General features: G+C 46.4%; 1 protein-coding gene across 1 annotated transcript in view; it reads right to left on the reverse strand.

Moving 5' to 3' along the window:
• NECAB2 (N-terminal EF-hand calcium binding protein 2) overlaps window positions 1-24,931 on the reverse strand; it is a 69,651-nt gene that overhangs the window by 40,188 nt on the left and 4,532 nt on the right. The window contains exon 2 of the mRNA XM_064723161.1: window positions 20,411-20,435. Coding sequence (XP_064579231.1) covers window positions 20,411-20,435 — 25 coding nt within the window. The remainder of the gene's footprint in view (window positions 1-20,410; window positions 20,436-24,931) is intronic.

Below are 24,931 nucleotides of genomic sequence, written 5' to 3' on the forward strand. Positions count from 1 at the left end.
CTAGTGGTTGCTGAAGGGGTTGGGGACATCCCTTCACCTCTCCCCCATCAGGAGATCTCTGTTTCCAGGCTGCTGCAGCCACCTGCAGACCCAGCTCAGCTCCAGACACACAACTGCCGCTGCCTCTCAGTTGTTTTTCATCTTAGTTGACCTGAGACTGCCTTTTATATTGGGTGCTATTAAATGGATGATTGACTTTGAACAACCAAAGCTTTTTAGCACCTTTGATTTATTTACTCATGTGAAGGCTCTGCCCTGTGAGCTCCACAGCAAAGCAGAAGTTCCTGTGCAGAGCCTGCAGCTCCTGACCCAAACTGCCTTATTATCTCTCCCAAAGCCTTTGGTTCTCCACATATTCAAACACCTGCCCTGCTCTCTCCATTGCTACTCAGTCTCACCCCCTCTCTGTCATCCTGAACATCTACTGAACATCTACTGAACATTTCCTTCCTTCTCCATTAAAGTGCCTCCAGTGTCTCCCCTCCCCATAGGTCCCACCTTCTTTTTATATTTGAACTCTTAGGTGTAACATGTGACATTGCAGACACAGCTATACAAAATCTGAATTTCTGTTTTAGAGAAGATATTCCAGAAAGAAGTGGTTGCAACATCATCAACCTTTGATCTCTACCCCTTGATCCCCAAAATTTCTGTTTATTGCCAGGCAGCCTTGCTGCAGACCCTTTCTACAGTGGCCTTCCTGAAACACTGTGCACAGATTTGATATTAGGAAAAATTTCTTTACTAAAAGGGTGGTCAAGCATTGGAACAGACTGGCCAGGAAAGTGGTGGGATCACCATCTGTGAAGGCATTTAAGAATTTAGATGTGGCACTTGGGGACAGTGAGAGACTCCAAGGGCACTCCATGATCTTAGAGGGCTTTGCCAACCTTGACCATTCTGTGATTTAAAAAACATCAGCAAACTTTCCTCTACCAAACCCCTGTCAAAGCCCATGAGCCACCAGCAGCCTCTCTAAATATTTGATCTAAAGTGGAAATGAAACACAAAGACAGCACAGCTTGTTGTTAATATGAGATCACTCTGTGCTTCAACCATCCCAGAGCAGTAAATCCTGACTTCAAAAGTTCTTCCTTGCATTTAAGGCAAAATTCTTACAGGGAGACCTAGCTAAAAGAGAGCAGAACTTATCTCCTGCAGTGCCCTAAAAATAACTATTCTGGACAAGAATTACTACAGACAAGGAAAAACGCAATAAAATAAATAGTAGGAGGAAAAAACTGATATTTGGATATTTATACTAAATTATTAAATAGCATAGCTTCTATTTTCCTATGCAAAAAATAGTTAATTTTCATGCATCAGCAAACTGCAGTGTGATACATAACTCCCTGCAAGGTTAAGCATTTCTTTGTGTGCAGAATAGAGGTGGCCTGGGAATCACAGAGAGAAATTTAACTCTGCTCCTGAGCCCTGCCACATCAAAGCAGAGCAAGGGGTTTATTTGGGAGACCCCTTTGCAGTTCCCCACTCTCACATCAAAAGCTGTGCATGGTTTCAAGCTGCTGCAAGGCTCTTACTCCTGCCATGCCATGGTGATCCTCCAGGTGCTTCCCACTGGGGAGATTTCTGCTGGGAGGGAAAAGTCCTGGGATGATGGGCAGAGATGTAAAACCAGTGCTGCCCCTGCTGTGCTACAGGAATAATGTGGGATCTGAGGGAGCTCCTGCCTGTCTGAATTCCAAGAGACCTTCACCATATCTGAAGAAAAAGCCCCTGAGAAGCTCCCCTGGGTAACACCTTCAGGGTCCCCTCTGCCCAGGCTGGCTGAGCACAGGTCACACACACACACCAGAGCCTGGCCTCAGCAGCCAGGAGGGAATCCTGCGTTTCTCTGTAGGGACAAGTCAAATTATCACTTCTGAAACTTATCAGGTCACTTGTCGTCCCTGGAAGTGTTCAGTGCAAGGCTTTGAGTAGCCTGGTCCAGTGGAATGTGTCCCTGCCCATGCCAGGGATTGGAACTAGATGAGCTTTAAGGTAGTTGCCAACCCAAACCATTTTATGATTCTATGATTCTATGATTTACTTTATTTCCATCTCCAGATGGGCAGCCAAAAGCTTCATTTTGCTGGAAATCAGTCCCTGAAGCTGCAGTTCCCTCCGGCACCCAGACAGAGCAGCAGAGTACAAGTGATGTTCTCAGGAAATCGCTGGAACAGCCCCAGCAAGGGCACAGCTGCTCTGCTGCTGGAGAAGAGGTTGGATGTTCTGTGTGTCCCACTGAGTTTAAGGAACAGCTCAGTGCTCTGACAGCAGCAAACCCAGAGCAGGGGGCTCACACAGAGCTCTGAGTCCTGGAAGAGCAGCAGGGGATGCATGGCCATGGCAAACAGGAGAGAGAGAAAGAAGAAAATTTTAGACAGCAGGTGCTTCATCTTCAGATATGAGGGAACACCATTACTTAGTGACAGTAACCTCATGCATTCTTAGAACCCACTGGAGCCTATAGAGGGCTCTCACACTGTCCCCTGCCAAATTAATATCCCCACTTCTGGTTGGGGACAGCTGAGATCCCAGATTTAGAAAGGCAATGTAGTTCTGTGCTGTGCCTGAGTGGGAATGGGCTGGCTGAAACATTTCTGCACTATCAGCTCCAGGCAGACTGCCAGCTCCAAAGTTTCCAAACTTTATCATTAAAATTTGTCAGAAACATCAAAAGGAAAAGTAAACCTGGGATGATAGATCAGGAAGTTTCAATCAAGGCAAAGCAGAAGCCAACACTCCCAACTCCAGTGCACCCCAGCTCTGCAACAGCCTATTAAATCCAGATATCTTGGAAAGCTCGAAAAAGGCACCAAACAGCCCCAATTCCCCTCTGCTCCTCATTAACCAGCCTTCCTGCTTGCTTTTTAAACCTGCAGATAGTTGAATATTTCAGAGAGCCAAGGCAGGGTTTGCACTATTTCCAGCTCATTATACCCAGCAGCCAGCTTCAAAATGAGGAAGAGGAAAAAGAGGAAAAACTTATGGAAATGCTTGGTGTGGCCTCTCAGCAGTGTGGTCCTGGTGTGGCCAGGGCATGGCAGGGGCAGAACCTCCCTGGGGCTGAGGCTGTTCTTGGCTGGGCTTGCAGCACCACGATGGATCTTGGCACAGCCTGGGGATGCTGCCAGAGGCTGCTCTGTGAGAGATCACTGCTGGCAATTCCCTGGGAGCTGCTCTGTGAGAGATTGCTGGCAATTCCCTGGGAGCTGCTCTGTGAGGGATCACTGCCACCAGCTCCCCTTGAGCTGCTGCTGGGGATCACTGCTCCACACCACAAGAGCCACCTCTCCCAGGGACAGCCTGGACAGGAGCCATGGGGAGCATTTCAACTGTGCTTTCCCTACCCAGGGAAGCACAGTGTTCATCTAAGGGAATTGCTGCAGGTAAAACAATAACACCTGGTTTGGTTTCCTGATCTCTGACAGCAGAAGTTGCATTTCAGTCTAACTGGAGGATTCAGTACAACAGCCAAAAGCAGTGCCCAGGGTGCAATGACTGTGCTGGGTCCCTGTGTGATGGTGGCATGTCAGGAATGAGACGGGGGCAAGTCTGAAAACTCACCTGGGTTCTGTCACTGCAACAGTTCCCCTGTTTCCCCCTTGTAAAATAAGCATTATCTGTGCATAGTAAAGCCTTGCAGTGGATGGGAAGCAATGGATGAGAAGAATGGGAAGCAGTGGATGATGAGAAGCAGTGGATGAGAAGCTGTGGATGAGAAGGATGGGAAGCAGTGGATGGGAAGCAGTGGATGGGAAGGATGGGAAGCAGTGGATGATGAGAAGCAGTGCTCTGAGTGACCTCCCACAAACACCCACCAGAGGCAGGCAGTGGCAGCGGGGCTGTTTCCATGTGGTGGCCACTGGAGCTGTTGACTGTTGACAAATTAGCAGCAAATTGCTGCAGATTAGAGAGCTACAAACTCATCTCTTTCTGCAGTCTCATGAAACAATATCCAGATTGCATTGGCAGCATCAACAGTTTTCCATTCAGCTAACAAGCTGTGCAGAGATGAAGACAGCAAATTAAGCTAACACGAAAAGCAGATTCCTCATTTGCATTCTCAAAGGCAGAAGAAGTTTCCTGACTCCTCTATCATCTGCAGCACACAGGACATCCAGCTCCCTGTGCCAGGGCTCAACTGGTGCTTGAATATCAAATGCAGAGCCTGCACCATTAATTACTTGTTTCTCATGTTAATTCCTGAACTGTGAAGTCCAGATGGAAGCCTACAACACTGACCTCCTGCAACACTAATGCTTCATTTCTTGAAACTTGATGGTCTCAGAATCCCTGTTGATAAAAGTTCCAGGCTCTAAACAAAACAACTGCTCATGTTTGATGGTCCCTCTCTGAGAAACCCCTTTGCCAAAAGATAATTTTTTTGGGGTAGTCTCTGCCTCAGTACAAATGAGAGCCAAAGGGGTCCCTCCCCATGGGGTGCCCTTGCAGGTCTCCAGCATGGTCTGTCTGTCCTGGCTCCCCATGGCTGCAGAGGGACAGCAGCCAAGCCAAACCTCACTCAATCCACCACAGCTGCCCTTATTTTTATGCTTCCACTTAAGAAGCTTCTGCATTTCCCATTTATTTTCACAGTGGAAATGTAAGCCCTCTGCTCAGTGTCTCCAGCTATTTGTCCAGGGTGGGATGGGTGTCTCAGCCCTGTCAGAGATATTTAACTTCTCTAAGGCAAACAATGCAGATCTCTTGTACACTCTTTCATCCAGCAAAGCCTCTGAGCAGCACAGAACAGAGCAGTCCTGCAGGGAAGGCACATCTGCTCTGGAAAGATTGCAAAGAAAAAACAAAACCTAAATACGTTTTTCTGTTCCAGCAAACTCAACTAGCACCTCTTTAATCACAGATTTCTACTTTTAACAAAGCTGCAGCATGAATATATTCTCTATTTTTTGTAGTTTGTTCATTTCAAAAGTAGGTTATTAAACCGCCAGAACTCTTATCTAGGTTTTTGGTTAAGGGAGAAGAAAGATAAGGTGTTTTGCTGCCTTTTCTGCAATGACCCACGTAGCAGAGACTAAAGTACAAATGAAAAACCACAAATTAAACAAATGATGAAAACAATAGTAAAAAGAATCGCTGCAGCTGCCCGGCAGAACCTCCCCCGACCACGGCACAGCTTTCACAAGTAGGTCAGGGCTGGCACCGAGAGCTGAGCATCCCCATGGGCAGCTGAGCATCCCCACAGGTACCTGAGCATCCCCATGGGCACCTGAGCATCCCCACAGGTATCTGAGCATCCCCACAGGTACCTGAGCATCCCCATGGGCACCTGAGCATCCCCACAGGTATCTGAGCATCCCCACAGGCACCTGAGCATCCCCACAGGCAGCTGAGCATCCCCACGGGCACCTGAGCATCCCCACAGGTATCTGAGCATCCCCACAGGCACCTGAGCATCCCCACGGGCACCTGAGCATCCCCACGGGCACCTGAGCATCCCCACAGGCAGCTGAGCATCCCCACAGGCACCTGAGCATCCCCACGGGCACCTGAGCATCCCCACAGGTATCTGAGCATCCCCACAGGCAGCTGAGCATCCCCATAGGCAGCCAAGCATCCCCACGGGTATCTGAGCATCCCCACAGGTATCTGAGCATCCCCACGGGCACCTGAGCATCCCCCTCTGCCATGCTCTGCCCTGTCCAGGCTGCACAGGCTGCCAAAATCCCTGGTGCCAGCTCAAACGGCAGAGGGAAACTTGTGTGCCAGCTCCAGATTCAAAAGGCAGAGGGAAACCTGTGTGCCAGCTCAAGATTTGAAGCACCCCCGTGTTGTGAAGCCCCCCTGACCCCCATCCCTCCCAGCATCTCGCACCAGCTCCTCCTGTGCTCAGCATCCCAGCCCTGCCCGGGCACTCTGTGATCCAGCCCAGCCTGTTTTACTCTGGCTAAAGCCAAGATGAGGAAAAAGAAAAAGGGTATCTGAAGGACAAAGTAATTGGAAAAATGCCTACAAGTTTGTTTGGTTTTTTTGTTTCTTTTTTTTTTTCCCCAGGGAAAAATGAGGTCATCTGGCTTTTCTTCTTAAAGAAAACTTTCAAAGGAACATTTGAAAATCCCAGGCCTAAAGTATTTCAAGTTTTGTTTCAGTTTAATCCTTATATCTTCCCCTGAACACTGACAACAGCCTCTCAAGTTTTTACTTTCCTACAACAAACCTGAACAGGTCACTGAGTTCCTAAATAGGAAAGGAAGAGGAAAAAAACCTCTCTACTGCAGTTTTTCATTGAAAATTGAGAACCACAAATGCTCAAACCACTGGGGTGAGCTGTGCATGGGACTGTTTCCTAGCACAGTGCTGGGGAAGGGTCTCCCTGCTCACTCACCCAGCCCTGCTGCAGCTCATCAAAATGCTTATTTGGGAGACCGTGTTTCAGAGGAGTCTTTGTGAATTTTTAATGCTCTGTGCTACTTAGTGTTTGCTGAATTCACAATTTTCCACACCACCTCAGCAGCATCTGCTGCAGCCATGAGGCCTGGAGCAGCACACAGCCCTTCCCAGCCCTGCTGGGAGCCTGGACCACACAGATCCCAGGGAGAGGCCCATGGGCAGGGCAGGGAGAGGCTTCCAGACCTTTCTGCAGAACCTTGTGGTGCAGAACTTGCCCAGGGCATCACCCAGGTTTAAGGTGGGTTTGAGTGGGGAGCACAGAGCAGCTCTGCCCACACTGGCATGCTGAAACCCAGCAGAACTGCAGCCTCTGCACAGGGAACTCTGCTCTCAGCTCTTCTTTTCTCTTTAAGGTCTTACAGAGCCCAAAGGTGAGGCAAGGAGAGCAGAGGGGTGTGTAGCCATGATATTTTCTGAAAAATCCTTTCCTTAGGATTTTTCCTCCTGAGAAGCTGAGAGACCTCAGGAACAGAATTTAAACAATGGTTATCTGCTGCAGTGGAATGGAACAGGTGGATCTGTGATTGGCCTCATGTGGTTGTTTCTAATTAATGGCCAACCACAGCCAGCTGGCTCAGACTCTGTCTGAGACACAAGATTTGTTATTCATTCCTTCTTATTCTATTCTTAGCTAGCCTTCTGATGAAATCCTTTCTTCTAACCTTTTAGTATAGTTTTAACATAATATATATCATAAAATAATAAATCAAGCCTTCTGAAACATCATCTCTCCCCTCATCCTCAGACCCCTGTGAACACTGTCACAGAGTGGGGAAGCTCTGGATGTGAGAAACCAGCTGGGAAGGAGGAGAAAAAGGAGAATGTGGCCCATGAAAGCCAAGATACACAAGCTGTCTGACACCAGGATGAAGCATGTTCTTTCTGCCTTTGGCAGAACTGAATTTACACAGGAGAGCAGCGGCACCTAGGGCCTCCAGCCGTTAGGGTGATGCTTAACAGTTTCCAAGATAAACCACACTCAGATGAGCTCTCTTCTGCTGTCCCCAGGCTCTGGTAAGAAAATCACTGGAATCCTTTATAGTTTTTAAAAAAAGAAACAACACCAGAAACCCTCCCACCAGAACCCAAGAGCACCTAGATTCACAGAAGTGCCATGTCAGGAAATGCTGTACAAGATACTCATAGGAAATCCAAACTGCTAACACTTTTTTCTTCCCCCAAAGCTGAGGAGCCCTAGGTTGGGAGCACAGCCCTGCTCTGTTCTACTTAGGAGTACAGAGGCACTACAGAATACTACAGCAGGAGTAAAGATAACCCAGCAACCAAGAAAGAAAACTCAGGAGCCACTCTGCACATGGACAGCTCACTGTGGGTTGCCTGGCTTGGCAATAGAAATACTTGAGGGAAATCTGTTCCCCTTTGATACGCTGAGCATTATGAGCTTTAGGTAATGGAATAGAAAATGGTAGGTTTAGCCCTCGATGATATCTCCTGTGATGTTTGATCAAACCCTCCTCGTGTGGAGGAGGTGATTTATTAGCACAGATTGGGCCCATTTGAAGAAGGAAGCATCCTGGTGCAGGAGAAGGCTCATCTGAGGGCTGCATCAAAGCAGCAGTTTGCAGAGAGGTTTTCTGTCTCCCAGCACTACCAGCTCACATGTCAGTGCCAAGCCTGCCATGAAAAAGCTTTCCAGAGAGCAGAGAAGCATCCTCACAGCCTTGGAGGAGCACAGCTCTCTGCAGGCTCTTAATTTCTAAAATTTCCTGCCTTCCCAAACTGTTAGCACAGGCTGGATTTTGGGACTGGTTCAATGCACAAAGCCATGGGTGAAACACAAAAACAGAGGACATAGGAGATAAGAAACAAGAGAGTCCTTGCAAACCCAGTGGGGCTGGTGAGGGCCAGGCCATGCTGTGGTGCCTGGTCAGGGGACATTTCTGACTGAGGGCTTGGTGACATTGTCCTTGTGAGATGACACAATATTTGCTGTTTCCAAATGTCCATCCTAGTTAGAGAGCAGCTAATTCCAAACCTTGCCTGTCTCCCCCATGCACACACTGCTGTGCTTTTGCAGGGAGAAGAAAGCTCACAATGGGCTCTGTGGTTTCCTCCCTGCCCAAATCCCACAGGATTTTGGCTGTGCTACACAACAAGGTGGCTCCTGATGCTGATCAAGCTCCTGATGCAGCTCAGCCCCTGTGAATGTGCACCCAGTGCTGCAGCAATAGCTGGGCAGCGAGAAACGTTTAATCCTCATTCTTGTTTTATAAAAGGATCAAAATGCTCAGCATGCTGACAATTCAAAGGTTTAGCAGCCCAGCACAGAAATACCTACTGCAGGCTTAAAACCTGAATACTAAAATTCTAGAAGACAGACAGTAAAAAAGAAAAAAACCCTACTCATGCTGCACTGCAATGGCCCAGTCCTGTTCTGTACTTATTTATGAATATAAGAAACTGCTTTCTTTCACAGTGCCTGGGTTCTCCAGTCACTTGCTGCATGAATACATTTGCTCAGGTCTGTAAGGGGCTCTCAGAAAAGCACAGGGGAAGGGAGCAAGTGGCCCCAGTGATCCAGAGTTTAAGGATTTCTTGATACTGAAGAAACCATGGGTCTGTTTGCCCTGTTAAATCTTTCCTTCAGCTGCAGCCAGCCCCAGCTGGGTTTGCTGTGAGCAGCCTGAGCTGTGTCTGCAGAGGGCTCACCCGGCTGGGAGGGAGCACATCCTTCATCCAAATCCAGCCCCAACATCCCATCCACCTTTCCTTGCCCACTTGCCCCATTCTCAGTCCCCTAGAGGAGGGGAAATGGGAGAAGTACCAGCTGTCCTTCCTAGTTTGGGTATTACAAATCCACCTTTTAGGAAACATCTGCAGGGATTGTGTGCCCAGGCAATGAGGCAGCCCAGCCCCACGTGAAGGACAGGCGAGGCACAGCACAGTCAGGTTGCATTTGCTGAACAGCAGCCACCTCTCCCTGCCTGCTGACCTTTGAAATGTCAGGCCCCTCATTTAGAAAGCAACAATTGGGTTTGAAAAGTTTGTAAGGCTCTGTGCCCTGCTCCAGCCAATTTTGCAGGCAGCGTCTCCCACTGCTTGGTTTTTCCTTGCCCTTCATCTCCCCAGGATTTCAGCATTCAGCACCTCGTTCTCTCATGCTGCTCTTGGTACAGGAGGGTTTAATATTCCTGGCTGTGGACAGCCCCACTTTTATAACTTATTTTCATTTAATTCTACCTCCAGTTCAATGCTAGAAAACAATTTCCCCCCTCTGACTTCCAGCTTAGGAAAACCTTTTGCAAGATCTAAACTCTGCTGTTTTCCTCCAAGTAGATTACAGGATGCAGGAGAGAGGAAACGAGTTTAGTTCCTTTCTTTGAAAAATATAAATATTTTATCTTGTTTTTACAGTCTTATGCAAGTACTTCCATTTATAGCACACACTTTTTTTCCCCACTGTTTGACACATACCAAGTGTATTAATTGATCACCCCAGCTACAAAAGGATAATCAGACAATTCTGCACGTGGCTGTGTTTGCATGCAGCCAAAGCCTGAGCTTCAAAAAGCCCAGGGACAGCCATGCATTCCCCATTCCCCACCTCTGGTCTCCAGTTTGAAACCCAGACAGGCAAGCTGTGCCTTCCTACCACTCAGCTTTCCAGGCAGAGAATTTCAAATTAATTCATGGTCCCTTCCTGCCCCTCTGTCCTTCCTTTCCTCTTATCCCACCCCATGGGGATGTCACAGGGGTTAAATGAGTGCTGCACATTTGCTCTCTGCAGATGGTGCTGGTGCCAAGGGAGGATTATTATTATTATTACTATTATTATTATTATTATCATTATCATTATCATCATCATCATCATCATCATCATTTTCATTATTATACTACACTGCAGAGCCCATTGATGTGAATACATTGGTAAAGATTTTGATAATCTTGAACATTTTGCCAGTATTAATTCAAGCTTTTTTAGAAGGTGGGGAGGGATTTATAAAGGAAAAAAGAAAGCAACTGCTGGTACTACAAAGGCGAGGAAGGAAAAGCAGCCTTGCTTAACAAAGTGTAGTATGTTTGAAAGCCAGCAAAGCAGCCAGCTGGAAAAGTAACAGGTCCATGATGACACACCCTTCTCTCACATGTATGTTATCTATGTATGTTATCTGGTACTTTAAATGAGTGAGAAACATAGGAGGAAGAAAAAGATACCTAGGATTTATAGCTGTTCCTGGCCAATTGCCTGAACACAGGCTGCCAGAACATATTTTCTCACAATTGTCAGGCAAAAATTGCTAGCACATTATGAGGATAACTTGCAGCAGTGTATTTGTTCTGGATTCAATTTTTGCCTTATTTAATTTTAATAGCTATAATAAAAAATCTTCAATAAATACAGCTGATCTGCAGAAGATACCTAATTAAAAAGGATGCCAGAGCCCAGTGCTCTGTCCCTTGTTCCCACAGCAACAAGAGCAGAGGAGAGCATGCAGGCAGAGAGGCAAAAGGAGTGCTTCTCCTCCACTAAAGATCTGCTCCCCTTCCCTGAGGGACCTTCCCAGGGATTAAAGGCAAACACAGGATAGCCCTGCTCCTGAGGAAGAGAAGCAGCAATAGAAGCTCTCAGTGAGATTCAGTGGTGTGGCAAGAGAAATAACCTGAGCTGGGGGTCACAGAAGAAGCCTGTGGTGGTGGCAAAGGCATGTTAAGGAGTCCCCACACTCCTCACCTCCACCTGGGTGTGCACTGTCACTCTGCACCATGCTGGCACTCCTCAGCACACACTGGGACGCACAAACTGCCCCAGGGGAGATCAGGGTAAAACATCCAGGCTGGAGCAGCCCTGCACCAAAGGCAGCATTTGCACCAGCCCTCCCAAGGGAGATTCACTGAGCACAAATGGAACCTTTGAGTGAAGTGATCTCACAGCCCCTCCGTGCCTTTGCATGCAGTTTAGGAAATGCGGCACTGACACTCCCCCCAAGGGTGCAGGACAAAACCAGGCCTTTTTCAATCTCAGTTATGGCACTTATTTAATCTGCCAGGATACTATATCCAGTCGAGCTGCAAAAATCCTTTCCAAGCACTTTAAAATTGTGTATCTGTAAAAAAAAAACCCACCCCCCCAATCCAAAACCCAAGAAAACAAAAACAATGTTAGCAGAAGAAATATTGATTTGCTGTATCTACTTTGAAAAGCAAGATGAGATATTAATGAGACAGATCAAAAATTGTTAAATCCTCAATGTCAGGGCAGATTCCCATCGACAAGGAAAGTACATGAATATAATATTTACATACATTAATATAATTTATATACATTAATATAATATTACAACTGAAATTGCTATCAGGATACCTACAGCCATGCTCCTCCAGGTCAACAGTCCTCATGCTCCAGAAAAACCAGGGCAAGAGCCACCACTTTTAAGGCACTATCAATAAAGGTTACATTTTTGGGGTTGGGTTTACAAGGTAATAACTCCACAAGTGTTTTATCATGCCCTTTGCTGGCTGTCCTTGTGCCATGCGCACACATTTGCTCTGCAGCCCCCAGTTAAACCTCTCAACTTTGGCTCTGGAAACAAACATCTTTAAAAATCCTCTCAGCTAATTGAGCAGCTTTTCAAAGTCTCCTTGGTAAACAACAATCCTTTATTCCCACTCTCCACAACATGGCCATTAAATCTCCTACAATAATATATCCCCTTTACTCCTGTCCAGCTGAAGCTTCTAATGAGGCTTGCAGAAGAAAACCCACATCTCCCAATCCACAAAGAGAAGAAGAAAATAAACTCCATCTCCTTTGGGCTGCACTGTGTGTCAGACCCTACTCAGAGTGCTTCAAAGGCTGCAGGAAAGCTGCCCATGGGATACAGAGCTCAAGTCCCCACCAAATTGCCAGGCTAGAGCACAACCCCTGCTCCTCTCAGCCCCAAATTGCCAGGATAAAGCCCAATCCCTGCTCCACACCCCCTCCCTGCTCCTCTCAGGGACACTCACAGCTGCTGTTTGTCTCCAGCCCTCTGTACTGAAGGAATTGAAAGGAGGAGCTGAGGGAGAGGGTGGATGGAGCAGAGAAAGAGCATTGTCTGTGGAAATGCACAGGCTCTGAGCACAGCTGCCCTCCCCAGTGCTCAGCCATGGGGCAGAGCCCCAACATGAGCATCTCCCTGCCTGCCAGGTCAGCACTCACTGAGCACAGGGAGCAAGGTGGGCAGGCAGGTTTGAACCTCAGACAGGGACAAACACACAGCAGGAAGGCTCAGCTGATGGAGCAGACTGGAAATCCACCTGTGGGGCAGGCTGGCGGGGGTTTCCAATGCAAAAGCTCTGCTCCAGTCTGCTCCCCCACATCTGAGCACAGAGATCACAGCTCAGCAGTGGCCCAGGGGCTGACAATCTGCCCAGACAGTGCTCACAGGGCAATGACCCTCCAGGTCAGCAGCACCATCTGAGATTTTAACAGGCTGAGGTGTAGCCTAATATGCAAGTGTAAAAGCCTGTGTGCTCGGTGTCTGACTGACTCTGAGGTTCAAATCCATTTATTGCTGGTGCAGAAATGTCAGGAAGCCCTGAGGGTTACAGCAGTTAATGGCTTTTACCATGGGTTTTGCTCAGCAGCTGGATTTTTGAGAAAGGGTGGAAAGAAAGGCTCAGCAGCCACAGGGAGGGATGTGCTGGGCACAAAAGGCAGGCAGGAGCTGCCAGCACAGCCCTGGGGTGCAGCAACATGTGGCTGAATATATTCTACAGGCACAAGGCAGCAAAGCACCACAGGCAGCAAGCACGCCTGAAGGAGGCCAAATACCAAGTAAAGATGATTTTCTAAGTTTTTCTTTAAGTCAGGTTGATATTCTAGCTGAGGTTTTACAACAAAAGGGCAAGGACACAGGAGATGGCCACCTGCACTGCAAAGTACCTTGAATAGTGAGGAAAGGGCACTCTGCACAGGATCAGTCAGGAACTCGGGCTGCCAGAGGCCAGCTGAAGTGTCAGCACACAGGTTGCACTCTGTTTAAACAGAAGAGCATTCCCAGCTCGTTATAACCCTGCCAGTGCCATTCCCTGCTCCTGGTGGTCACACTGACACCAGCAGTGCCCCCACTGCAATGAAGGATCTCACAGCACTTTCTATTTTGGCTGCCTGTTCATCCAGCAGGACAACAGAAATCACAATTTTGGACAGTACTGGGCCATAAGTCGATGCTGTGCAGAAATAGGTGGAATAGGGGCATTTCTGTCGTGGAAATTAAAGTTTTTGTGCTGTCACATCATTGACTTGAGTTCTTGGGGGTTTCTGGGCTGAATCCAAACCTTGCCCAGCTCAAGCCTTCTCTGGTTAAGCCTGGCACTTAGCAAGCCCCGTTTGGGCCCTGATTAAAGCCAGGCTGCTGCATAATTCAGCCTGTAGCACATGAGGGTGCAATTGTTTACAAAGTCATAACCCAGTGCACCCAATTCAAGGGCTGCTCTGCAGAATTAAGGTAATCCAGGAAAAAAAAAAATCCACTCCTTGATTCTAACATGAATTTGCTAACAAATGACAGGAAATGAATTTAGAAGAAAAACAGATCCTAAAAAACTCCCAGCTCTTCATTTCTGCTGCACACAGCATGCAGCAGACACCCTCAAATCTTTGAAGAATGAAAAAGGCAGCCCTGAAAGGGCAGGAGCAGCTGGGAAGTGCCCTTTCATGCCAGTCAATGATGAAAATCAAATCACAGAATCCTTTCCTAGGTTCACAGTGATGAAGGGTGGATAGAAGTACTGGACACATCTAATGACAGCCTGTAGAGCGTGGCCAGCAGCCACCTTTCACAATTATCTCAAAATTCATCATCTGGTGGATAGGTTTGTTTATTATTTTGGGAACAGCATGTCCCAATTCAAGCAGATGTCCTCCCTCCCAAATCATGTGCTGTGAGCTTTGCAAGGACTTGGAAGCGTAACCGAGAGACCTTGGGGATGATACAGGAGTCCAAATAACTGAAAACAAATCCAAACTTTCTCCTTGTAAATAAAGATCACTGCACAGCCTTACAAAAAGGTGCTTTTTGATTGTCACATGAAATCTAGACTATCTAAATGCAAATCTTTTCTTATTTACTCAAAAGACAAAGATAAATACATTCAGATTGGTCATCTGGTCATGGAAGACCTATCAGATTTACCCATAGTAACAAAGCCTGATTCATCACTGAATTTTTCTACTCATATGTGGGAGGCTGCTAATACTGGTTTTGTTATGCAAGAATTATAAATATTCTCACTGAGAACTAATGACTTAATTTAGATGCACCAGCAGGATAGGAATAGCTGAAGGTTTTCCCAGCACATGAGGAGCAGTGGCCATGCAGAAGGTAATTACCTGGCTCTAGAAATAAGTGGTTTTGAAGAGTGATAACCCATTAAGACAGGAACTGCAAAACACCCAAGAGCTCACAGCTAAAGCACAATTCACCACAGGGCTTGTCACTGTGGAAAGAAGGGTTATGTGTGCAACAAGAATCTTATTAGGTGTTCAGGGTCTTTTTATTCTGATATTATTTTTATATATATAGAGTTATCAGTCCCCTAACCTAGCAACTTTTTAGGATCCAATAAAAACACCCAAAGTTACAATGCCTTAATTTTTCCTCCTTGGATGCTTTGAAGGCCAGGTTATAGAAGTACTACTTGCTTACAGCAAGTCCTGTGCAAGTGTATCTTCTAAAAGGGCCTCAAATTCATGGGAAAATGGGGGAAGAGAAGTATTTCAAGTCTTAGAAACAACTTGTGGACAGTTACCAAGCTAAAAATGGGGTCTTTGGGTCATCTGCTCACCAGTGATCATTTTCTCCATCAGAGTCTGTGAATTTCTCTGTGATCCCACACTACCAGAACTGAAGAGATATTTTCCCTCCATTTTGCCCCCATTTCTGTAACAATAACTCAAGATCAGCAAGGGGCACTCTCAGAGTGAAAGGAAGAAAAGGAATAAATCCCACAGTAGCCTGTGTCTGATTGCATTTGTGAATTTGAGCTCTAGGCACATCCACAGACAAACACACATTTCTCCCACTTTAGGCTCACTAGAGGGGATCAAAATAACTTCTCCCAGTGGGGTCTGGACAAGGTGGGTGAGACTATGAGAGCTATTATCACTAAACACCCTGCAAATTCCCCAGATTTGCAAAGTCCTCAGAGGAACTGTCCCTGCCCACAAGCCTGACACTGAGGACAGGCACACAGCTTTTGTGAAGGGCTGGAAATTGCTGGTAACTTCACCCATGTGTTCCTCTGGAGAGCCCCTACACCAGGATTCATTCATCCTTCTCCCTCTGCTGAAGGCTCAGGACTCTCCCTGCTGTCCCACCACCATCCCTTCATCAAGAAATCCCATCCATGGGAGAAGCCTCACTCTCTTCCTTTGTGTACTGGTTTAACAAGGCTGATTTCTACTCAGCTGACACTTAGGACGTGCCTTCTTGAACATTATGAAGAACTTGAGCTTTTGAACATCTCAAGCTGGGGCTGAGAGAAGTGCCTGAGGCTTTTCATTTGCTTGGTTTTGTTTTTCTGCCTTTTTCCAGCTTTTGGAGCCCATGAGGTCCCCATGCCAGGGGTCAGCAGTGGCACCAGGGCCACAAAGCCACCAGGCAGAGCAGCAGGGCCAGTTTCTGTGCAGGCAGCAGAGCTCCCTCGCCTCACAAGGGCACAGCCCCACTCACAGCTGGCCAGGCTCCCTGGCCACTTTGTGGTGATGCTGATGTGCAAATGCAAAGCCATTTGTGTTCCCTTCTTGTCAGGAGCTCTCTGTGTGCCCCCATGGCTTGTAGTGCAATTTGCTATGAGACTTGTAGCACTGGGATGTGCAGACCTTTCCTTACACAGAATAGCAGCATAAATCTCATTTAATGAGCCCTTAAGTGACTAACAGAAGTCTGTGAGCAGCTATTTAAAGGACAAGCCCTACTGGGATAGGAATGGGCACAATGCCATTGCCCTCATGGCTCTTAACCAAGAAGCCCTTTCCAAACACCAATTCCTGCTTCATTCATGCTTCCCTTTTTTCCTTTATTAGCTCTGCTACGTCCTCTGCAGGCCCTCAGCTGATCATTCAGACCACTGAAAGCTGAAACCTCCTCTCAGCATTTGTACTCTGGGTTTCTTCACACTTCATTGGATTTCATTTCTGATAACAGGAGCTATTCAGGACAGCACTGAATGGCTTAATTCCCATCCTTCTCCAGCTATAGTTTGAAGGGAGAACCAGAACAGTTTGGGCTTGGGCTTGGTACAGAAATCACAAGGAAGATGCCAGGTTGACTGAACCACAGTACTAACCCATCACTGGTCACTATCAGGTGCAATACTGCACCACTGCCAGCTCCTCCTGCCATTTTCTGTAGGAGTTTTATAACCAAGATTTTGGCATATTTCCTTTTGCATCTCTCCTCTTCCAGGGCAGAGGTTGAGGGGAAACCCCCTAAAGCTCCATTGCCTGGGAAGTGAGACTGTGGGTGGGTCAGACTGGTGCCCATTGCCATGAGCAGGATCTGAGAGTTACAGCAAACCCCACCCAACTAAAGCACTAATAATTACAGCAAACCCCACCAAAATAAAGCACTAATAATTACAGCAAACCCCACCAAAATAAAGCACAGATTCAAGCTGGCTGCACTTTGCATTTAGTTACACTCCAGGCATGGGGGCTGGGTAGTTGCTGTGAGCTGGAGATTTCCAGATAAAGCATCGGTTTTTGGGAAGATGCTTATCTATAATGGATTGTTAGCAGTTAGACTGTTCTGCCAAAATGAAACTCTTTTAATCTTTCAAAGAGGATCCTGGGCTATTTAATTGATTAGCAGCTTTCTAATGAGAGGATTAAGTACACAGTAGATAACTGAGATGATTGGCAGCTCTGCTGCTCCAGCCTAAAACAAGATGCTTCCTTTTTCCCAGCACATTCCAATTAAATGATTAAGTATTGTTTACCAGGACTGGGAGGATTACAAGACAGTAGGTGGATTTATTAGCAGAGAAAGGAAAAACACTCCTACACAAAAGAAAAAAGATTATTTTGAATGACTAACAGCCATGCCCCTGCAAAGCATGACTAGATCTAAGAGAGTTATTCACTCTCAGGTTACACTCCAGCCCTTCTCCCTTTTTCAGAGCATTTGTCAGTTTATCCAGTTATCTCCAATGTGCTCAGCATTTCCAGGTGTCTCATGCAGACCATTTTCGAGTTTATCATGTAGATAGTTACAAAACTACTTGATGTTGTCACTGGGGAAAAGGTTGAGAACTTAGCTCACATTATAGACAGAATCTCACTCCTCTGGAACAGGAGACCAAGATATTTTTTAACAAGCAGGAGCTGCTTCATTAGCAGCCTTTTAGTACATGTAGGCACTGAATGAAATCACCTAAACATAAGTACCTGAACATGGCAGGGGAAATAACATGGTTTAGCATCTTGCAGCAAGAACATCCAATTTTACATGAATTAACAATTTATGTGAGAAGGTTTGGAAGAAAGGGGGAGGAGGAAGATGCTCTTAAATTCAACCTATCAGGCTCCATAGTTACCGTGCCTGAGCCAGCCACTCTGCTTTAACACAATATGTACAATTTTTACCAAGCTGGGGAAAAAAAATCAAGATGCTGAAAAGATTTCCAAATTTATGACCTCTTGACTGCACATTAAATGAGACTACTCCTTATCTTACAATCCTTTCCTTTGCCTTTTAGGTAAGCCTCTAACCCTCTGATCTCTGCATAGAAAAAGTTAAATGAGATGTTGTAGTTAAACCAGATGTCAAGAGCTGAAGTTTTATTGAGATTTTTCCCTGCCCTATTTCTGCAGGGTTCCTGCACAGGTCTGTGAGAGTGGCTTTGGCACAGCTGAGGAAAGCAAGGGTTGCCAGCTCTGGGTGAAGCTGCCAGCCCTCCCTACCATGGGGGCTCTCCCCAGTATCCCCCATCACACACTGAATAATGACCCATCTCAGCTGGTTCAGCAGAACAGCAAAGCCCCTGCCAGACACGAACCTCTGCTCTGTGCACACCACAGAAATAAAATATTTTGGTAATCTGTGCACTTCTGTTTTTAACAGCCTGTCCAGGGCTCAGGGCCCCATCCTGGGATTCTGACAAAAATAAAAAGTGTGAGATTTTCGTTTTTCCTCAGAGGGCTGTGCACAGCACCTGCTGTGAGACATAAAAGCAGCAGGCTGATGCTTCCACTGTTCCTTGGAGCTGTAACAGGCAAAGCCATGAATAGGCTGAATTTCAACAAATCAATAAATTAAAGTCCAGGATGTCACAGAGAAATTGTGAAAAAGAGATCCCCAGGGATACGAAACACAAAGATATTACCTCTGGCTCTGGAAACCTCTGAGCCCTAGTTTTCAGAGAGGCTGTACCAATGGAAATATTCTTGCACATCTCCTGCAGCAGCTGCTGTGAGCTGCAGGAGGCTGGAGAGGGGCTGTGGGGAGCTGTGAGCCCAAAAGGCTGCAGAGGAACACACTGAGCTAATTGTAATGAGTGGCAAACTCTGTTATCCAGAGTTCATCAAATATGAATGGCTGGTGACACCGGTCATCATGGCTAGCAAGTGCTGTGTCAAGGAAAAAGCAGCATCTAAATAAATGTGAGGAGAACCCCTGGAGGATGCACAGTCCTTCAGGGGACAGCCCCAGGGTGACAGTCCCTGCTCCAGAGTGACACGAGCCCCAGAGTGACACCTGGCAGGGGACAGCCTGGGGACAGAGGTGCCACTTAGCTCCAGGTGCTTTGTGCCAGCCTGTGCCCATGAAAAGGAAAGGGCAGCACTGATCCCATGGAGAGCGCCCACTGTGCTGCAGGAGCTGCAGCTCCTGGGCACTGCAGGCAACAAGAGTGGGAGCAGAGATGGAGAAAGCTCCTTCACCAGAGAGCACCTGGCCTTCCTTAGGAGATCCAGCCACTCTCCCTGCACTGAGGATCAGGAGAGGCAGGACAATTGACCTTCTCACCCTTGGCAGTTCAAATACCTCCCAGCACCATCTCTGAAGTCAGTCAATCTGATGCCAAGAGCATAAACTCATTTTTAACTCTCCACTCTCCTTGTATCACACAATTGCTCAGTTTTTCTAAGCAGCAAACTTCAGTATCTCATTACTCTGTCAGTTGCCATTACCAAGTGCCCACAGCTACATGGCATTTATTCTTATTTTGAGCCAGCTGGCAGCACCTCCTTAGCCAGGGGCAGTGAGGATACCCATCCATGAGCCCCAGCAGAAATCAAGTATCTCCCTTTCAAAGCTGGAGGAGAACAACCAAACTCTCCCCTGTGCTCTTCTGCATGACCCTCCCACAGGTCCCTCTGCAAACACACAGAGTTCTGATGCACATTTAATTTCCTTCTACAATTTCCTTCTACAACAAGGAAAGAATAGACACTAACTCTTGGGATTCCATCTGAAATAAAACTGCTTTTCAGGCTGTGGAAAGATCCTGGGGTTGGGCCCACTGACTCTTCTTTCCTTAAGCTTGTTATCTTTCCAGTTCTCCCTTTCCAAGTCATTTAATGAAGACTCATCCAGGTTATTCCAAATGCAAGGACTTGGCTGGGCTCAGTGCAGGTGTTCAGCTTTCCACAGGCACAATGTGTGCTGCTCTTTGATGTATGGTCCAGTCCCTCAGGAACCAAACTATTAATATTCACAAGTTAGGTTTGTTTTGCAAAGCTACTTCAAGCTTACCAAGGGGTGGATCCTCATTTATCACTTACCTGTGATTTATTTTTATATTGTTTTTGTGAAATTCCTCTTAATATGGTGGATTCTGCCACGCCAACCTGCATACCAGGATCACTTCTGCTCTAAGAGCATCTTTCCCAAAAAAACCCCAAAACCTCTTCTGATGTTTTGAGTGGATCAGTGTCAGACCCAGCAAACTGAGCAACATTTAAACACTTGGATGTTACTATCAGGAAAAACAGTAATACTGACAATATTCCAATCAAGAAATGTGAAGTATGAATGCACAGACTTACCATTTTTGTCAGCTCTTCTGAAAATCTAGAATTGAAAGAGAGAGAGAGAGAGAAATGTGTTAGCTGTGTTGTCCAGCATGGGGGTGAAGCCCTTTGCTCAGCCCCACAACAGGGCAGGTTCAAATGCTCCAGCCCTCAAGTTCAGGGTTTTACTGAGCTCACCCTCCCCAAAACTCAGCTTATCTCCCCCAGAGCAACACAAATTACTGGTGGAATAACTGCTGGAATAAATGGTGGAAATGCTTTCAGCACTTCCAGCACCTCCCTCATTTAAGAAAACTGAAACCATGAATCCAACACCAGAAAAATACACACTAAAAAAAATCCCAACAGCCGTGCAGCCAGTCCAGACAATTTCTCTGGAGTCAATAAAATCTCTTAAACCAAGTTTCACAGCTCTGCACTTCTGAAAAAAAAATTATTTACAACATTTTTTTTAAAGCAAGTCTCCTGCGTGGGAAGGAGATTATATTTAGACTTAAAACTACAGCGTGGAGAGCAGCCCACAGAGAGGAATCAAATGGCCATTTCAGAAGGAAAAAATTGCAATAATGTGTAGCACTGTAGAACTTGCCAGGGAGAAAGAGGACAGAAACAACTGCAGTTTTTTTCACCAGTCTCATCTGAGGAATTGTCCCCTAACTCTGAAATCAGCTGGTCACTTGGAGGGCCCTTGCTCTAATTGAGTTTTTAACCACACACACTGATTACACACTCATTAGCTAGCCCCACTTAGTTGATGCAAATGTATTACTTAATTTTACGCAGTCACACCCCTTAATAAAAATCCTCTCATGGATCCTCAACATCTGGAGTCCTTTATAGGTGGTTGTTCCTCAACCTCCACTTCTGAATAAGCCAAATATCTTTGTTTTGCAATAACTTCTACTTTGTCACCCCTGCAGAGCTGAGCTGCCATCCTGCCTGTGTTTTGCATGACTTCTCCATCCCTAAATTACATCCCTCATCTGCTTCTCCAGGGCTGTGCTGTTTTGCTCTGCTGACCTTGCCAATAAAATGCAATTAATAGCAAAAGGCCTGTGCAAGGGCTGGAAAATTACAGGTGCCTGCCAATAATGGCCACTAGCACAGGTTGGCCATAGATTACCAAAAAATTAACATGGGCAGAAAAGGTAAAATATTCTCATCATCTCTTCAGGCCTGACCCTATTAATTTGAGCAAGAACAGAGATTTTAGTTGTACAAAGAAATTTCCCTGAGGAGGGAATAAAAGCACCAGCAAGACAGATCAGAGTCAGCCATAAAATAGAATCTCATATTTTCTGGGTCACAAAACCATTAAATAAAAAAAAAATACCAGAAGAGAAATTGCTGCACAAAACAAGAACCCCCAGAGACAAACTGAATTGCAGAATATGCTATTTCACTGAATATGGCTTAATTAAGGAACATTAATCATTCTTTTGTCCAAAGTCCTTGTGAGGCTCTGCAGCCCGGGGCAGAGTCAAAGCAGGACCTTCTGGTGCACTTCAGCAGAGGCAAAACCCCTCTGCCTGAGCCAAACCAAAGTGTTGGGAGCCACAGAAACTGCCTGCAAGGATTACAGCTTGGCACCACAGCAAAACCCCTCTCGTGCTGATCTCCATTTTATAAGAGAAATTAGAAGGTTTGGAAGGGAAAATCCAACCTCTCTCCACACTTACAGATTTCATTGACGATAAATTTGGGGTTTGAAGTGCCAGCCAGTCATGGTTTGTCTATGGGAAGGAGGAATAAACCCCAGCAGGGCCCCAGCAAGTTGCTGGCTTCAGCACACATCCCTCACTGTGCTCAGTGTGCCCTGCCCACTGCATGAAATATTCCTCTTTTCACAGCTTGGACACCCCAAATCCTCACTCCCCACGAGCACCTCCAGATGAGGCAGCTCTCTTCCTGGGTGCTGGTTATTTCTGGGGTTTTTGTTTCATCAGCACATCCTTCTGTTGCCATTCCCACTGCTTTGAAACCAAGCAGGAGCAATGCCTGTCCTAAGGTCCCAGGGGAGATCACCATCCCACTAAGCACAGCTGGCAGAGGGAGAATGGGGAGGCAAAACCAATAGGAAAAATGTAAATTAAAGCAGGAGAAAGGCTCAACCTGCAGTGCTCTGCTCCTTGCAAGGAATACTTGGAGCAACAGGAAAAAAAAAATTAAGAAATGGGAGAAATGTTTAGAAATTGAAGTATTTATATCCAGCTTCACTAAGTGAATATTTTAGGGCTTTAACTCTCTCAGATACTCCCTAAAGTATGACTATTAGTAAATGAACACATTGATGTGTTGATGAAAGATCACATCAGCTGTGTTACTTATCAAAGTTTATTCCACAGGACCAAGCTGCTTGGCTTTTATTGCTAATGAGCAGGATTTATTCTTTCAACTTAATTGAAGCACCTAAAATTTGCACATATAAAAAAATAAATAAAAACTGGGACACCTGGAGGGAAAAAACAATTTAAGACAAAGTCATCTGTCAGCACAGGCAGACACTGCATCAAGGTATGAGCACTGGAATGAGCATTGGGAGCCTGATAAAGATGTAATATAGTCTGTGATAGCTTGGCAGTGCTGCCAAAATGCTGCTGCTGTGAAGAACCAGGATTTATGCTCTAGCTCAGCAGAGTGCCCTCCCCCACACACCCAAAGACACCTTCTGCTCAGGTCTTGGATTAGTTGTTCCACTGTGGGAAGGAGGTGGTGAGATTTCCATAAGGGAGAGGTGTGAGAGCTGGGGATGGAAGGGAAACCAGAGCCCCTCACAGCTTCCCTATGTGCCAGAGAGCAGACCCATGATGGTGCCAGGCTCCCAGGGGGCTGGGGGCAATGACAGCTCCAGAATAAGGAGCACCAGTGAGGCTGCTGTGTCATTCCAAGGCAGAGCTGCAGAGCCCATCCAGCCCGCAGCAGCTCCATCAGCAGCAAAGGCACTCAGACTCAGCCCTGGAGGTCAGGGAGAGAGGAGCCAATGAAATATGGATGGAGAGGTGCCCTGTCCTGCCAGGCCCCCAGCAGCCATTGGCTCCCCAGGCCTGCACGTGGCCTGGGACCGTCCCCTGGCTCAGCCTGGCCAGGGATGCTCTTTCCGCTCCATCACCCCCTGTTCCCAACCGGGGGGCACTGCAGGATCTCGGATGGGAAATGAGGAATTATCCACCCCAAGTACCACAGCCACCATCTCCCCCATCAGCTGTGCTTTGAAGCTGTTAAGCAAAGCTCCTGAAGCACAGGCTAAGTCGCACAGTGAGCCCACAGGATGCCCACAATATGGGCATTTACCCATTTCATAGGATTTATACAGGCAGTGCATTCAGTTTGCTGTCTGTGGCTCACTTAACACATTTACCAGTGGTTTAGATGAATATAAACACTATTTTCTCTAAAGCAAAGAACTTCTGTCAAGATTTCCAATAGGTTTTCTCTAAATGTGTGTTTTTGCTATTCTCTCAAATGGCTACTGTAGATATTTAACTGCCAGAAGTAAGCAATTCAAAACCCTGGTGGTAATAATAAACGTGAAAAAAAATGATGGCTTCAAATTTAAACATTTATATCTGCCTTCTCAAAGCTCCTGGATGAGAACATGCCACACTGGAGGCTTCTTAATGAAGGGTTTCTCACGAATTTTATTAAATTCACAATAGCACTCCCCTAAGAAGCCCAAGAATTATTAAAGGTTTGTGGAGTTTATAATCCCTTCACCCGGTTAATAAGATATTGATATAAAATAGAATGCAGCTGAGCTGAAATTCTGTTTTCCACCATAATCCGGGTGCAGAACAGAAGACAAACATAATCATGTCTCATGCATGAGGAAAGCCTATGGATGAGAAGGCATCCAGAGACCCACACAGACCTAAAAATATTGTTGATCCTCATACTATGGTCCTGCATTCCTGTTCTGGCTTTCTGTTCCTCTCCCTACAAGTCTTGACACTTCCTTTGGAGGTGAGACAAGATTTTCTATCAGGTATGGCCTTTATTTCTCAAACTTGAGGCACCAGTAGGAATCTCCTCTCCTGCAGCCTCTCTCTGTTGCTCTTTCTGGTGAAAATGTGAGAAAATAATGACCTGAAGCTTTGTCACTATAGACTATGTCCTTAGACATCCCCAGGCTGAGTGTTCCCCATGCAAGGAGAAAGGTTTTATTTTGTGTAAGTAAGGAATATACCATTGGTGTAGAAATACTGTTCCATCTGTATTGGATGTACTGTACTGGCTCCCCACAAAACAAGGTTGTGCAGAGCTCCAGGTCTCTGGGCATTTTCCCACTTCAAAGCAGATCCTTTTTCGTTTTCCCTTCCTCCCCAAGAGAAGAGCAGCTGACACCATGTCCCAACCTCTGCTTTCACTCTTACCTTCTCTTTAGACTTCACCTGGCTGTCCTAAATTAAAGTTGCATGAGAGAGGTGAGAGCTGCAGCTGATGTTCTGACCTGGTGACGTTCAGCACTAGAAGTTACTTTTCTGTTCAGCTGCATTTCAAGCACCCACTTGCAAAGGCTGGAGATCAGAGGAGAGGGAT

This window comes from Zonotrichia leucophrys, chromosome 11 (genome assembly GCF_028769735.1).
Source record: "Zonotrichia leucophrys gambelii isolate GWCS_2022_RI chromosome 11, RI_Zleu_2.0, whole genome shotgun sequence".
Taxonomy (NCBI): Eukaryota; Metazoa; Chordata; class Aves; order Passeriformes; family Passerellidae; genus Zonotrichia; species Zonotrichia leucophrys.